General features: G+C 42.6%; 1 protein-coding gene across 1 annotated transcript in view; it reads right to left on the bottom strand.

Annotated features, from left to right (window-relative positions):
* Positions 1–403: 403 nt before the first annotated feature.
* Positions 404–17,647, bottom strand: part of TG (thyroglobulin) — a 673,226-nt gene continuing 655,982 nt past the window's right edge. Inside the window, exons 46-48 of the mRNA XM_069220782.1 lie at positions 6,625–6,765; positions 4,918–5,108; positions 404–874 (exon numbers count right to left, since the gene is read on the bottom strand). Of these exons, the coding sequence (XP_069076883.1) occupies positions 753–874; positions 4,918–5,108; positions 6,625–6,765 (454 nt within the window). The 3' untranslated portion in view covers positions 404–752. The remainder of the gene's footprint in view (positions 875–4,917; positions 5,109–6,624; positions 6,766–17,647) is intronic.

Raw genomic sequence — 17,647 nt, 5'->3', positions numbered from 1 at the left:
TTTTACCACGAATGGCACATAAACGTGTGGTGTTGCAATGGCGTACTTTGGGGAATTTCACGTAACAAGTGTGACGCAAAATTCCTGAAATTATGCAACCTGCATTAGCATAGCTTAAATTTCGCCCATGCCTTTAGTTCAGCTGCACAACTGTATGGGAAGAAATACAATGAACAGTGTCTCAAGGGCTGTGCATGAGCCACGGGGCATGGGCAAAATATGGAGGTACAGACAACATGGATACAGTTCTTTCTGCCTTTCACACTTGATTATTCTGCTGCTGTCTGTATCCTGATGATGTGTCTTCCATACAAATGTGAACTGTTCCAAGGACCATCTCTTGAGTGACTTTTGTCTTTGGGTTCCCAACCACTCCATCCACACAAATCAAAAACAGGTCTCATAATTTATTGGCAAATCAGGTTTACTCTGAAAATAACACAACAGTAGCCGTAGAAGTTTCCAAATTTGCACACGTTTTTATATTTTCACGTATTGTCTTGTACAGAAGTTCTTAAACACTGTCCACAGCTTGTAACTCAGAAGCCTCGTTTAGCCAATTTAGTAGCAGGAAAAGTAATATACATGTACAATTTTATGAACAAAAACCTTTAAAAAATGAAATATTTCATTTTAGAATACTTTGAGAACCAGAATAAGGCACAATCGAAAATACCACTAACAAGAGTTTCTTTTGGTAAGGTCCTGGATAAGACACAATAACGGTGATATCAAGTGTTGGAGCAAGTGCATTAATTGTAAGCATCAGCTCCTTTCTTTGTCGGGCTCTGTGTAACTTGAGCATGGATGCTTGAGCCATTTATTGTGTCCTCGAGGCTCGGTTCTGTAGATTGCTCCAAAGATATGTTTACACCTGAAACGAAAAAGAAGTATTAGGAAATCCAAGAGGCCTGGCTTGCATTTTGAGGCCTATCTCAAACATTTTACAAAATGTCTACTGCAAAAAAAGAACAAACAAAGAGCGACTGCTTTCTGTGTAATATGCATCTAAGAGATAAAGGATTCATCATGTGATGATTCCGAACAATTCTGTGATGCAAAATAGTCCCCATGAATTGAAATGAAGGCTCTCTATAGGAAGTGAAATAATGTACCGAAGGGCCAATGGCATAGGTGAGATAGTTCTACTCCTCAGGGTGGAACCAAAGCCCGCTTTGCTTATATTTTAAAGAATTGATAACATTAGGAATCACACAGCGCAGTGTGAAGCCAGACCTAAGAATCAACACATTATTTCAACAATATCCCATTCTCGTAAATAGTGTGCTCTCTGCTGGATGTATTGCAATGGTGACGGATAACAAAAGTTTCCAGGGAATATGACTCAAACATTTTTGAAGTTGTCTCTGCGGTGTTTATATTTGTCAATGACAAAGCCAATTGGCACTATTTTAATTCGTTGTGGAGAACGCTATTTAATGAAATACAACTAGCAACAATTAAAAATGCCTTATATGGTACATAAGGTGCTTGAATCAATCTCTGCACACTTTACGGCGGGTTGCCTACAAATTCAAATAATGCCATCACAGAACTGTGTACTTAAAACGGTCGATAACACTGACAGATCCAAATATCGCAGACAGAAATCTGTATGAACGATAAGTCTAATTCCACTGACATCTGGACACTGCCAAAACAAAATTGTGTGTTACATGGCCCTTTGTTTTAAAGAGATTCGTATGTACTCTGAACTTCTAGTGGTAGGACTGTATGTAGCTTCTTATATCACTGATGTTGCTATATCATGCAATGTTTTTAATTGAATAACAAAATACAAATTATTTCTTATAGAAAACCTTTTCTCCTGTACCCATACGAAGTTTCTCTTCCCAACCTGAAGTGAATCTCTGTAGGCGTGCACCACCTCCCAAAGCAACCCATCCTTTGATAGCAACACCCCAGCCCGCATGCCCCCGCCATGAACACAGATCTATAGTTGTAAATGGTTTTGCGAATGGGATCCAAAGAGAACCGGAATGTTAGGTGGCACCCAAGCGACCACGATTGACACTTAGCTTCATATCTAGGGTTAGCAATCGTGCCCTACATTGCTTCTGCAACCCGTGTGAACCGCTCTGCAGCCCATGCAGTGCAGCTGGTCTGAGCACTGATGCTTTAAAAGCAAGAGGCATTTAGCTTTTCCTCACTTTCACCAGCTTGATCTACCAGCCTGCTCTCAAAATCTTTTTAACATCCTGTAAATTTGCGTTTTCAAAAAAGATTATTGGAAATAAAAGTCACTGTAGCGTAATCAGAAACTGTGCGATGTCACTTTCTGTGACAGTTACTGAGAGTGAAAAGGCATGTGGTGTCACTTGCCTGAGTCCAGTGGACAAGTACACAGGGAGTTAGGAGAAGCCAAAGTAATGAATGGAAATGGGTGGATGAATCTCAACCAGTGGCCATTGTCAGAACCGGTTCAGGGACTAGAGAATGCAGCAGGTATGGGCCCAAAATCTTAGTGACTGATGCCCAGCTTTACTAAGATTTTGTGTCAGTGTTGTGCCACCTTCGTGACGCAGCGTGATGCAAATCCATGTCGGGATTTACCAACAAATACAAATGAAGGTTTGCGTGGCCTTACGTGGCTTACCTTACATCAGGGAGGTGTTCCATGAGTGGAGAACGGGTGATCCCGATTATTCACCTAGGTATTTTGAAGCAAACCCATTTTTACTACAGTCAGTAAATATGGCAAAAAACATGAGCAAAAACTGTGAGCCCATCCAAGGCGGTGTAATGAGGAGATATATCTTTACTTCTCCTTGTTAAGCCCTCTGTATTCTGCAGCAAACATGAAAAGAGAAATAGACATATAAGACTATTTTTAAAATAGAAAGGTTTCCTTTTCTGGCCAAAACAAAAACTAGAATGCAGACACCCTTGAGTCGTGGTGCTTACATTGGCACTAGGCACTATGCCAGCGGATGAGACGAAAACATTGCCTAATCTTAATAGATATTGCACATTTTGATGCATGGCAGTGTAGCAACTTCACTCTCTGTGTTGCACCAAAGTTTAGTTAATCTTTGCCTGAGTATATTTTCCTCTGGTGTCCTAGGCCTCCTAGTGTGAGTTCTGAAACATAGGTACCAAGTATTCTTCTTCAGCACTTCACTCTCAGGTTCAGGGTCAAGCAGTTCAAGACTTACCCAGGAAGGTGGTCTGAGGTTAGAGACCCAGAACTCAGAAACAGAAAATATAGGTCTTAATAAATCAATATTCTTTGCCAATGCTTTACCTTAGCTTAGAAAAGTACTTTGTACTAAACACAGTAATGCTAAGTACAGGGACAGTGATAGGGGAATAGCTTAATCAACTATGGGTGAACAGACAGGCAGTGCTCAGGGTGATAGTTTAATTTGGCTTTTGTCTTAAAAGCCAAGCCTGTGGTGAGTCCATAAGACTCTGGTGCCCACTATTGTGCCTAAAGTGCCCCGAAGGCAGATCCACAGCTCGGGCAGCAGAACACTGTGGAGTTTACAGGTCACATCTCCTCACCTGGCTAGGAAGCTGGTTGTTATCAGTGGGGTAGCACCCAGGACCGGTCAGTCAGAAGTCCTGGAACACTGACTTTGAGTTTCAGTCGCTTTCCTGGGGGAAAGGATGCTTCACTGCTCTACTGTGAGCTTCCAATAGTATACTTATTTAATCACAGATAAACCAGCAGATTGTGCCACTTGTATATTATCAGGGCTCGGATTTAACATAAAAGTTTTCATAAATATTTATTCAGGACAGCAAAGGTATTACTCCTACCTCAATCTTGCACGGCATGCCTTAGCTCGACAACAGAGCAAAAGAAATGGGGAAATTGCACTAATCGATAATGATGTAGCTGAGGCTCCATCTAATTAGTTCTATTGCTTATGCAGGTCTCACCATACCTTATGGTACCTTCCCAGACAACCACATTGTCTTTGAGGCGCAAAGATATTGAAATTTGCAGATCAAAAAACTGACAACAATGGTAGAGAAAGTATTTCTCATATTTCATTCAACAAAGGTCGACATCCCCAAGTTCCTTAAGTGCACCATTTTTTGATTACTAATTTGTTTATGGTGCAAGCCAATAGCTGTTCCGACATATCAAAGAGTTATCAGTTTATAGAAACAACTAAGCCTAAGGATTGACTCATAGTATCATTAGGCTCTCAAATGACTAACTTAATATTACATTTTGTGTGACATTCCCCGCAACATATTGACTTCTTGATATGCAAATTTTAGAACATGCAGTGATATCATGTCAGGGGCGACTCCTTCACTATGGCGAAGGACCGTCGCCCCACTGGCTGCGCCAGAAGCAGAAAAATTAAATGATAGTTTTCTATCATTTTATTGTTCTGCTTCTCGCACAGGAGTGCAGGGAGGGGTGGTGCTGGGCCACAGGAGGTAGGAGTGGGAGGATGGGAGAGTGCACTAAGTGCACATGTGTGTTTGGCCGGCCATCTGAGGCCGGCCAAACACACATGCGCACTTAGGTTTCTCCAACCCAGCTGCATACACAGCTGCGCTGGAGAAACTGCACAGACCCCAGGCTTGTGTCTGAGCAGCAATGACTGCCGCTCAGACCAATCCTGACGCTGCTTACATGCTATGTATAGCATGTAAGCTGCGCCAGGATTGCTGGGGAGCCTGTGATGGTGTCCCAGCAGTGAATTCTGGGACACCAGAAGAGGATCGAGGCGGCAGGTGGCGGTAACGGAAAGAGGTAAGTTATTTTTTAAATTATTTTTTATTCGCTCCCAGCCCCCCACCTGTAACCGTCCCTCCATGCCCCCCATGAGATTTAAGGCATCCGCTGCTGTATCATACCCTCCAACATGTGAGTGTGGATCACCAGCACAGGACGCATTGCTTTTCTTTTTCAACATCTAGGTTACAACTTACTTGTTGAAGCCTTTAGCGCCGGGATGTACTTGTTCCAAAATGAACAATCCGCCTTCTTCAGCCCTTTGTGATTTTCCAATGACGCAGTGAATTCTTTGTAGTTGTCTCCATCACTGTGCGAGAGGTACATGGGCCATGGTGGTAAATTGCGGGTGGCATGTCGTGAGAAGTCAAAAGAGTAGTTTGGATTCCTAAAGAAAGACAACCAAGAGTCAGGTCCTAATCCCCAGGAGTATTGAAACCTCCATTTTCTACATGTTGCACATTTTTCAGATTTTGCTCTTTGACTGCATTAACTGTGATTGTCCTTTCCTCAAATGTACCCCTGCATGGAAAAATCCTCTGATTGTCAAGGAAGTAGTAAATCATCTAGTACAAGGTTCACTGCCTATGGAGAACCCGCAAGCAGAATTTCCACAACTGTAAAGATGGTACAGCCGACTTAAGGCCTGATTTAAGGAAAGTGGTGTTGCACCCAGTGCAACGCCGCATTCCATGTGCCCCTTAGAAACCCCCTAATGCCACGATTTGCATGCTGTATCTAAGATATGGTGCACCATGGCGGTAGTTAGGGAACTACCGTCAAACTTTTTGACGCTAGTTCGGAGCTTTGCAGGATTAGAGTAAAATATTATGACGCTAATCGTGCAAAGCCCATTATAAATAATGGTGTGCCCCCTTTTAACTCCTGCTCTGAGCAGTGCTGAAAAAAAGATGCAAAGAAGTCTCTTAGATTTCTTTGTGCTGTTTTTTCGCCCCCCCCCCCCAAACGGGGGAACGCCCCCTTTGCATACATTATGGCTGGCGCAGGCATAATGTAGCACAAAAGGTTACAAAGTGGCCCAATGCATGCATTACGCCAATTTGTAGATTTGGCACAGCAATTTTGGCATCTTTGGGCCACATTAGCATTAAAAAAAATTATGCTAATGTGGTGCAAGGAGGCGCTGGGGGTCTTAAATCTGTCCCTTAATCCCTCAGATAATTCTCCCCTGACAGAGAACACTTCAACATAATGTTTACATAAAATTGACTTTTTCTGTTCTGGCTCAACTCTCAATTAGACCTTTTATGTGTGCTATACACAGTTAAACCTTATAATAACATAACATATTAAGATGTTCAGCACATACAATCAATTTGCTTTTAGCAACTAACTACTGAATTAAAGGCATCCATAACAAAAAGAAACTCATTCTTCCCCAGAATCTGAACATTTCCTAAGCACTTGGAAAAATAAATAGTTATGGATATGCCCAAATCAACTTCAGCTCACGGAGACAATGATCACCTTTCTGTTCAATGAACTTACAATTTCTTGGCAGCTTGTAAGAGGCAACCCAGGGGCAGTGCATCACTAAGAAGAGCAGCCTTGTGTAGTAATTTACATGTTTCCAGGTCATTTAGGATTTCTGCAGCTCTTTATTACATCTGTGTCAACATATCTCCGTGGAACCCATTCAGGTTTTTATGATAATCATAATGAATATGTCCAAAAAACAATTACATACAATCTATATCAATGTAGAGTGGTTGCATGTATCTGAAAACCCAGATGGGTTTTGCTGCTCTGTTTATCTCTGGATCCTGGCATCGTTGATGGTACAGCCGCGGTTGATCAAGCAATCCAATATTATTTCACGAAAAGCTTTTCAATTTGTGTTAACCAAATGTGCAAAGGCAGTAACTTAAGAGTTGTTTACATACCCAGACTTTACAAAATTTGCAGCGTACTGCATGATCTTTAGGGAAAGCCTTTTTTCTTCTTCTGTGAATTGGCTCTGATACTGAGGGCGTAGTGGAAGGCCAAATATGAAGACCACGTCCTCTGGAAGCTCCAAGCCAAAACTGGAAAAAAACAAGAAAGGCACACTGAGTGACTTCTGTGTTTTAAGCACATTTTGTGCCGATCAAACTTTAACCTAGCACATAGAATCACCAAATTGCAATTTTTAAAAAGTTTTATATAGCGCAAACTCAACCCGAAGGTACTGGAGCCCTTTACAATGAGCACCAGTTACATTACACAAAGTCACATTTGTGGATCAGTGACCAAAAATAAAGCTTATTGAGATCCTCACATTCCACTGCATGGCCTGATACCAACGCGTATGACTAGCTTTGTGCACAAGGTCAGTTTCAGATAAAAAACATCAAATGCTTTGCTTCAAATCTGACTGGAAACAAGGGTACAGACTGATTCCACATTCAGGGATTGGAATAGGAAACTGCCTCTGCATAAATTAGAAATGCAGAAGAAAGGATTCACACCTTCTGCACTAGCATGTGTTTTGTTATAGCACATGGTATGAATGTATGATGCACCTGAACATCACAACAAGAAGTAGTATAATACATGCTGGCTATTAACCTATCAGTTATTGATTTTACATATGTAAAAGAAAGTGCCCAACCCCCTTATTCATCTCTCATATATGAAAATATTTTTATCAGCTGTAAAATTACAACTCATCAGGATTCTACTTGGATCTCGATTCTGGGGATCTCCATAAATTATGAAGACCTTTGTAACCCTAAACAGTTTCGGGATCTGAGTGACTCTCTTGTAGGCCTCAGGATCCTATATGACCACACACCTACCGGTCAAGCACATTGAGGATCGAGGTACTTGGACTCAAATAATTAGGAGGCAGTGTACTAGAGCAGAGCAATGACCTTGATGAATGTCAGCATCAAATTACCTCCATCAGAATTAGTTCTGTCTGCTCCTCAGCCTCTTTTTCTTGTCTATATTTATATAATAATCACCCATATGACTGGGCACTGACACCACATTGTTATCTGTTATAATGCAATGTAACCGTACCTGTACAGTTCAAGTTGTCCTGCTTTCTCAGTATTAGAAACAACGCAACCCTGCACATGGAAATAGCCTCTAATTCACAGTTAACACCTTACCCAGTGTAATTTGGATTGCACTAGTTTCCCCATTTTACCAGTCCTCAATGTGCGGTAGTAGATGTGTATAGTTAGGTATCTGCAAGAAATGGGACCGAAAAAGTTCAAGCAGATGCAAAAGCACCAAATGTATTGCTTGAAATGTTGGAGTCATTAATTCCACTGGATCATTACATATTTCCTTCTATCTGAGAGCTAAAAATCCCTTCAATCCCAGCCCACTTTTATTTTCATGCCTCTTGCAATTGCTGATAGACTTAGCAATGCAAGTTGATCATATTACCATCACTCATCTTCTCATCATTTCCTCTCTGATCAATAATGCTATTGACTTATTTCTTGATCCAGGGCCCTGACCACCTTCCGTCAGTGCACTGAATTTTCAGGGTGTTGACTGGTGGCTTCACCTTCCCTGATCCCAGCAGTGAAATAAAAATAATCAGCACCAGTTACCCCTGTGCCTCACCGATAACAACATTGACAGTCAGGAGCCAAATCATTCAATGTCACATTATTACTTTTTTAGAAGACTTCTGCTATTGCACTGTATTCTTAGTGACCCCCTCTGCAAAGAGGAAAGTAGAAGGATCAAGATTTCCAAAATTGTAGAAATGCCCTCTACTTCTTCATTCACCAAATCAGTGACCAAAAAACGTAGGTAACCTAGATCCTTGCATTCTACGGTATGACCTGATAGCAACACACAAGACCTGCTTTGTGCATACACCATGCATAGTCTTTGTGATGCTGTGGAGCTGCCAGAACAGCGAAAATGTATGAAGACAGCTTGAAAGTGTCAAAAACCCAGCCTAAGAATCTCTCAGCTCATGCAGGCAGATTCAGTCGCAGTCACCTGTCTGCATAGTTGTTACTTGACAGGCTTTTCCATCTCACTACAGAGAAGGAGACTTCACTCCCCAAAGGTCTAGGTGCCTGTGGGTTGAGCGACTCTTGGCCATGGAGGTGGCTTCTAGTGTCCTCCTACCTCATCATGACAAAAGTGAGTTTGGCCCTCTGGCTGGAAGGATATTTTAAGCAGAAATATAGATGCCTCTTCTAGGAAGATCTTGGAAATTTTATAAATGCATTTTGCATCATAAATGTAATTGACCTTCTGATATTCCATTTAGAGGCTGGGTGAAGTACAGAAAACCTTATCGTCCTGGAACTGACCTTCCAATTAAATTTAAATTATTATTTTTTCAAATTTGGAAGTTTTTGTCTAAACAGATGTTGCTCCATAAGTGAAACTTCTAGCTTCTACCATTTAAAAGTAATACATTACCAGAAATAATATTTTGCTATATTATTTTGACATAAGCTTGGATGATTAACCAGTGGGCTGACACATCAGTACAATAGTCTTAAAACATTTTAACACAGCGCCCTCCTCATTTATTGTATAAAACTGGCAGCTCTAAACATATGTAATAATTCAAATAGTTCAGTGATATTCAGTTACCTCTTTTAAAATGTAATTAAATATATGATTGCCAAAATGCTGTGGTCAACCTGATCTTCCGAAGTGTAAAAGTATCCACAAAGTGATTCTTTATCAGAAATGGCAAAGAAGCACTCTAGGAACAACTTGGAGGTCTTCCCCATTGACCTCTACTCTCAGCCAGGATATGAATGACAAAAGATGTTACTGACGGCCCATTGCACTGTGCCTGATTTTTTTCACTAAAAACAAAGCAATATTTTCAGCATGATGCTCCTCTTGGTCAGTGCCTGGCACCCTCACCCCCAAGATGAATTCAGGTCTCCCAAGAGGGTCTTGCACCCCCAGTTTGAAAACCTCCGGCCTACTAGCTTGCAAAAAAACAAATGGAATCAATGGTGTACCTGGGGAAACCATATTAGCTGTTACCTAGAGCTTATAAGGTGTACACAGATGAACAGGAAGGATTAACCCTGTTTAAGGAGAGATAGTTTTCGGTTTTCTGATCACTAATAATTTGTTTATTCTCTCTACAGCTTGTAACCTGACAAAGGGCCCTACCAAATCAGTGTTGAGGAGGGGAAGGTCAACCAACAGAGTTTAAGTGGTCTGATGACTTTTGAGAAGGACTTAGACTTAGCAGTTTTAAAAGTTGAGGAATAAATACCACAGAATACCGGGTATGTCAATGGCAAATGCTTTCATGCATTGTGTTTTCTTGATATTTCGCTACATAGCTCATTCAATTTTTCATACAGCCTTTGTGTTTTGTGTAATCCTCTTTCTATCCAGCACGTTTCGGATGGTTTGATTTACTAGGGGCCTGATTTTGATCTTGGTGGAGGGTTTACTCTGACACAACGGTGACGGATATCCCATCCACCGAAATCTAAATCCCACAGGAAACAATGGGATTTAGATTTTGGCGGACGGAATATCCATCATCTTTGTGATGAAGTAACGACTATGTCTAAATCTAAATCAGGCCCCAAGTTTTTACGAAGAGTTCTGATTGATTTTCCAAAATGCTCTCTTAAGGATGAGGATGTTTTATTATGCTATTTATACTAACAAAATGCATTTTTTAATGTATGCATGAAATATTCTCTAATTCAGCTATTTTGCACGATGAATACTAAGCAATTTGAAACATGTTGCATGCCTTCAAAAATGTGTCAATTGTGCCACGCTAGCATAAAGGTTTTGGTTGGTACACAGAAAGTTATCAAAAACTGTAAATCTTGGCACTTTTGGTGGAGACTAACAAAGAAGTAAACCTTTCTTTGTGGGATAATTCACACACCCCACCCATCACTTTGTTTGATTGATCCACCATTTTAAGTCCTTTTAATTTTGGTTGGATCCAGACATTCACCTTGTAGGACTCCACCACCTCCTCTTAAGCTCCTCACAAGGTCCAACAAGGATTGCCCCCCTACAGGTCCTGCTGAATAGCATCCTGGACTCCACTCATTTTGAAAATAAAGTGATTGCCCATGTCGGCAGTCGCAGGCGGAGGTAATATATAAAGGAGGCTCTACCTAGGTTCTCATACCATTTTACAAAATTTCTCTAATGATAATTTTCTGTTTCTGAGAATGGATGTTACAAAGCTGAAAATACCTAACACCCAGAGTTGAAAAAAATAAAAAAAATTCACTTTTTATAAGAAGAAAGCAACTTGCCTTGCATTTGCTCAGAGTCACTTTCCTATCTACATGAGGGGTATTTTATTACAGCGCCTCTCCACTCTGTAATTATTTATACGTTAATGTCGAAAAGTGCATGCCAAACCCTAAAACATGTCATTATCTCTGTCAAAGAGAAAACTGCATGTTTCGTGTGCACTAGAATATTTTGCTAGTATGACATATAAAATATTCACAGCAAGCCAGGACAGTGCAGTACATATTCCAAAGAATTCCTCTAACCGGATCAAATGAAGGCAATTGCACTATGTAATTTTCTCATCATTTCTAGTATTGAATTGTTGCCTGAGCATAAAACTTGTAAGAGTGTCTGCGTGAGTGTTCATAGCTTATCAATAATTGATCATTAACATTTTAAAAATTAAGCATTTGAAGGAAAAATTAAGCATAGAGTTTAGGCCCAAATGCATACTTTTTTAGCGCTGCATTTGCGTCATTTTTTGATGCAAAAGTGGCACAAATTTACAAAATACAATAGAATTTTGCAAGTTTGCGCCGCTTTTGCGGCAAAAAATGACGCAAATGCGGTGCTAAAAAAGTATAAATATGGGCCTCAGTGTGCTAATTTTGGCAACACAGTACAATGGAACAGAGCAGACACGCAGCCCACTTCTTAAAATGGCCAAGCAACTCAAGCCTAAAGCTTAAGGAAACAACAGATCCACATTTTGCGGGCAATCATAGGGGCTGGATTGCTAACGATTTGTGCCGCATTTGTGTCTGTTGAATTGGGTTTTACTTTCTATTGCAAAATTATATGTAAGCTGGAAAGGTGCCGTAAAGTAACGCTAAGCTTGGTTTAATGAGTGAATGGTTCACATGAATCCACCCACGTGTTCTGACCGAAAGACATATGTGCTACAAGTGGTGGACAGGGCCTTGGGCGAAAAAAAACATATCCTCGATGCAGACGTTAAAAAGAGGAAATGTTTTCATTTTGTACAGTTCACAACACAACCAAGGTTTTGGTATCTCAGCACAGTATTTTGTACTGGAAGGGTAACCTTCCAGTATAAGACCTATGCTACAAAGCACTTACACACCCTTGCACTATGGTGCTAGGGTGAGTATCGGGCACAGCGCAGGCTTGAAGCGCACCAACTCCAGGGCCAGTAAGACCTTTGATTCCACCAGCACTTCCCCAGTGGGCTGGAGCCTTTGGAGGCTGGTTTTGAAAGTCCTGGGGTGCTCTACTGTGCCTCTGCAGGCACTGGGAGGTTTCGAGAGAGAGAAAGAGAGAGGGAGGCGGAAGATAGAGAGAAGGCGATCATTTATGGAGAAAAATGAATGGAGAGAAGGGGAAAGAATGAATTGATAAAAAGAGAAATTTTGCAAGGAGACAAAGGGAGCTATTTTTCAACAAGGCTACTTTTGGTTCCCAATCTGGCCCTGGCCAGTGCATGGGGAGAGAGAAACAGTACTCTATACCGGTAGGTAAGGTTCTGTTCCGCTCTTTCCCTTTCATGCAAATCAGCACATCATCTATGGTTGCTGCTCTGCGCTGCCTGAAATTTTAGTAAATCTACTCTTTAGTTGTTGATTGGTTCTGCAAGTGAATTGTATTTGCATGTGTCCCTTTGTTGGTTATTTTACACAGCATGCCCCACAAGCTGAATGTTATCTCACACACAACATGGTACTCCTTTTATCAATTTGAAGGGGGGTAATGAGAATGTGCCCGGAATCGACTTGAACCTGTGCGTGTAAAATGTAGATCTTTTTTTAATCAGGCACTTAAATCCACTAAGAAATACTAGGATTGCTAAAAAAAATAGTTATTAAAAAGTAAACCAACTTCAAACTTTTACATATGAAAATCTTTTTGAGTCACAAGGCAGAGAGGGTGGATGTTAGAAATGGGGTATTTGGTTGGCAGTCAGTTTACTCCCTGTCCAATCAAGGACCCTCACTCTACTCAGGGTAAGTCACAAACAATTCAAATTATCCTGTGCCCAGCCTCTGGTAACTTGGCACTGAGCAGTCAAGCTTAACTTAGAAGGCAATATGTAAAGTATTTGTGCAATAACTAATGCAATAACACAGTATAAACACCACAATAATACACCACACAGGTTTGGAAAAATATAGAATATTTATCTGATTAAATGCAGGTCAAAACGACCAAGATTTGAAGTACACGTTGAAATATCACTTTAGAAAATGATAAAAAGAGTCTTAAGTTTTTAAAAGCAATAAGTGTCTCTTGCAAGTACAAAGTACCTGGTTTGCGTCTAAATTATCCGCAAGGGACCGCAGAGGAGGAGATGCGTGGAAAACTGCGAGGTATGCGTCGGTTTCTCCGGGTGGACACAGATGATGCGTCAATATTTTTCACGCAGCAAGGGCCTTGCATCGATTTCTGGCACACGGACCTGGATCCTCTTCAGGTTGCAGGGTATTTGGGCACCACGGGGACGATGCAGAGTAATCCTGGGCATGCGGGACAAAGTCACAGAAGCTGCGTCGATCCGGTGGGTGATGCAGGGAAATTTCTGTTGCACGGTAGCCGCTGCGTTGATCCTCCTCACAGGAAATCGTGCTGTGTCGTTTCGGCTCATCGATTCTGGCAGGCTGTGTGTAAATTTTTGCTGCACAAGGAGTTCTTTGCAGAGAAGTCTTTTTGCCCAGAGTCTTCAGAAAACAGGAGGCAAGCTTAATCCCAGCCCTTGGAGAGCACTTCTCAGCAAAGCCAATGGGCAGAAGGCAGCAGGGTAGCAGGGCAACAGCAAGGCAGCAGTCCTTCTCAGAAAAGCAGTCCAGGTGAGTCCTTTGGGCAGCCAGGCAGTTCCTCTTGGCAGGTTGCAGATTCTGGTTCAGAGGTCCTTTCCCAGTAGGTGTCTTGTCAAGTGTCTGAGTTGGTAGGGTCTGAGGCCCTGATTAAAAACCCAAATGTGCCTTTTAAGTGGGGGAGGCTTCAAAGAGTTGATTAGACGTGCATAAGGTCCCCTTTCAGTTCCATCCTGCCTGCCAGGATCCCAGTAGGGGATTTGGCACTCCATTGTGTGAGGGCAGGCCACTGTCCTTTGACATGTAAGTGTCAGGCCCTCCACCCTCCCAGCCCAGGAAGACCCATTCAGTATGCAGATGTGTGCAGGTGTCACTGAGCATCCTGTGTTTGGGGTTGTCTGAGTGAAATGCACAAGGGTGCTGTCAACTAACCTAGCCAGACGTGAATTGGAAGGCACAGAAGGATTTAAGTGTAGAGAAATGCTCACTTTCTAAAAGTGGCATTTGTAGATTAGTATTATTTGATCCAACTTCACCAGTAAGCAGGATTTTCTATTACCATTCTGGCCACAGTAAATATGACCTGATTGCTCCTTTCAGATCAGAATCTACCACTCCAACCTTATATGAGGGTAGCCCTAATGCTATCCTATGAAAGGAGCAGGCCTCGCAGCAGCGTAAAACGAACTTAGGAGTTTTACACTATCAGGACATGTAGAACACACATGTTCTTGACCTGCCTTTTACCTACATAGCACCCAGCACTATGTGCTACCTAGGGCCTACTTTAGGGGGTGACTTATATGTATAAAAAGCGGAGTTTAGGGCTTGGCAATTACTTTTAAATGCCAAGTCGAAGTGGCAGTGGAAGTGAAACTGCACACAAAGGCCTGGCAGTGGCAGGCCTGAGACATGGTTAAGGGCCACTTATGTGGGAGGCAAAACCAGTGCTGCAGGCCCACTAGTAGTATTTAATTTACAGGCCCTGGGGACATGTAATGCACTTTACTAGAGACTTACAAGTAAATTAAATATGCCAATTGGGTATGAGGCAATGTTACCATGTTTTCAGTGAGAGAGCACATGCACTTTAGCCCTGGTTAGCGGTGGTAATGTGTCCAGAGTCCTAAAGCCAGCAAAATGAGGTCAGAAAAAGTAGAGGAGGAAGGCAAAAAGTTTCGGGGTGACCCTGCAGAGAGGCCATTTTCAACAATCACTATATGAATGCCCAATCTTGTAAGATATGTATGTGTCCTATACCGTTTCACAAAAGTGTTTAGGCCTCTTACATTTCTAGTGGGCATCTAAAATGTATCACCCATCCCGGAACACCTCAAAGCACTTGCCCTGACACCCAGCCCCCACCTCCCACAAGATTCTGCCCCCCTCCCCCCCCATGCGCTGCATAATATTAAACATGAACTCACAACAATATGTTCTTCCCACCCACCCGGGGTCAACACTACAGAAATCAACTTGTGTCTTCCCACCCATAGAGTATCCCTCCCACTTAAAGAACTGAAATCAACTTAGTTCAACATGGTGGAGCCTAATACTACAATCCTTCTAGGGATGAGATGTTCAACAGTCTGGCAAATGGCCAGTCCATAGCCCAATCCCTGGTGATATCTGTATTACAGCCTAACTTCCTAAGCCCTACACAACACTACTTCACATATCGCACAGTCTACACCAGTGAATCCCAACCTTTTTATCGCCGCGGACCGGTAAATGTTTGATAATTTTTTCCGTGGCCCGCTTGTTTTGATTTAATAATTTTAATTTAATTGTATTTAAACATGCCTTCAAGATTTGAAGACCTCGGGCGGCCCGGTGCCGATTGATCCGCGGACCGGCACCGGTCCGCGGCCCGGGGTTTGGGGAACACTGGTCTACACCATGCAGTGAGAAAGGGGTGCATAATAATGTATAAGGAAAAAGTAGTGTACAAGGGAGAAAGAGGAAAGAACATTTAAGAGAAAGGGGGAGGGGGGAAATGAGAAACAGTACTGGTGTAACGCCAAGTTAGATTAAAAAGGGGGAGACAAGTAGAGAGAAAGAGTGTTAGGGGTTGGCTTCCGGCTGTTGTCTGGGACCGGACCTCAATGCAACCACCTGGCAACCCATTCTTTATCTACTGCGGAAGGTGGCTCAGCTGAAGGCTCAGGCAGTCGGTGTACCACAGGTGTCCCAATGTTTTTTGGTAATATGCCTTAACATACCATGTGGTCCTTGCCGAGTTCCCACCGGGAAGATAGAAAGGCAACCAAGTTCTCCAACAGGAAGCCATCGGTAACTCAGGCAGTGCATTTCTGTCACAATAGCTCAGTGTCTGACTCCAGGAGCTCAATGTCTTCTGCCGCCTCAGAGCAAGTACGGGAGAACATAGGCAAAGTGACTGACTCCACCAGTGCACTGGCAGTGCCTTTCTCTACTCGTCGTTGTCCCAGATATAGGGTCCCATCTGGGTGCACCACTACTTGCATTTCAGATTTCCCCCATTTCCTCTGTATACTCTTTGCTTTGCTTGACAAGGTTTTTTCTACTGTTGTTTACATCTGCAACCATGCTCCCTGTTTCCTGTGTCAGTATGTACTTGCATCCCCAGATTTCCAGCCAGTCCTAGGTGTCTTCTGACGAGGTGACGAAGTGGGATCAGCCTTCAAGTATTACCTTAAATTTTCCTGGGTAGAGCAACATGTAGGTGAGCCTATAGCCCTCAGCTTTTGTTTCACTCCACCAAAGGACCTCCGCAATTGTTGCACATGATGGGTGTAATCAGGGAATATATGGATGACATGGTCTTGGAAAGTGGGATCCCCCGCCTGGTACACTTATTGTAGTATAATGTCTAGGTCGCTATAGTTGAGGATCTTAGCTATGATGACCCTAGGGGCACTCCCAGTGGCAGTAGCAGGGCTAACGCTCTGTGGACTATCTCTATCACAAATAGGTGGGACAGTTTGGCAGTAGGGATTGCCACCTTGATCCATTCCTCCAGAAATGACTGTGGCGTGGACCCCTCAGCTCCTTCTGGAAACCCCCCAAATCTGAGATTACTTCTGCAAGCATGCCTCTCCATGTTTTCTGCGTGAGACTCAAGTTAGTGTGTGTGGAATTCAAGCTAGCCCATCTCAGTCTTCAAAGCAGTCAACTCATCTTGCATCTTTATAACTTGTTCCATTTCTATTGATCAATCCGCTACCTTGCAGGGAACCGTCCGTAATAAGTTAACATGAATTGCTTCGGCTTCAATCTTTTTCTAGACAGCGGAACTCGAGGCCTCAATTGCTGCCAGTATCTGGGCTCCCATGTTCTTTGATGCCTCATCTGGCTCTAATGTAGGCCCCAGTCGCCTTGAACTGATCTATCCTAGTTTGTTGTGTGCTTCTAGGTGCCTCATCTTTGCCCATTTATGAAGTGTGCAGGTCAGCAATGTGCAGGTGTATTCACTGTCTGTATGAGGTGTATAATATATAATGTCTCTTGATTCCAGTCAGCATAAGCAAGGACTTCTTTCACCTTGGTTGACTGGCTACTGCAGCCTACTTCCGCCACTCAATCGCAGATTTGGCTGTCCCTGCTCCAAGTCCACTGGGGAAGAGGTCTGTGCAGACACAGGACTGCGCTTAGGCCAGTGCTCCCACTAATCTACCCCCAATCGAAGAGTGAGCGGGAAGGAGGAAAGAGTGGAGGGGAGGTTCTCTATTCCTTAGGCAGCCCAGTGCTCTGCTAAACATCCGTTAGTTTTCTTTGAAGGTACACTGTATCACCCCTCACATCCCCATGGGTACCATAGGGGAATCACGCTGCAGGGAGGCAGTCTGGAGTCAAAATATGTACAGCTATTGGCCGCCAATATAATATCATACTGTGCGCATGGGGAATGCCAGTGAGTCCTACAATCAGTAAGGTCCTAGTGAGTAGAAACCCT

This window comes from Pleurodeles waltl, chromosome 2_2 (genome assembly GCF_031143425.1).
Source record: "Pleurodeles waltl isolate 20211129_DDA chromosome 2_2, aPleWal1.hap1.20221129, whole genome shotgun sequence".
Lineage (NCBI taxonomy): Eukaryota > Metazoa > Chordata > Amphibia > Caudata > Salamandridae > Pleurodeles > Pleurodeles waltl.
The sequence above is the reverse complement of the archived record's forward strand: the minus strand, read 5'-3'. Positions and strand labels throughout refer to the sequence as shown.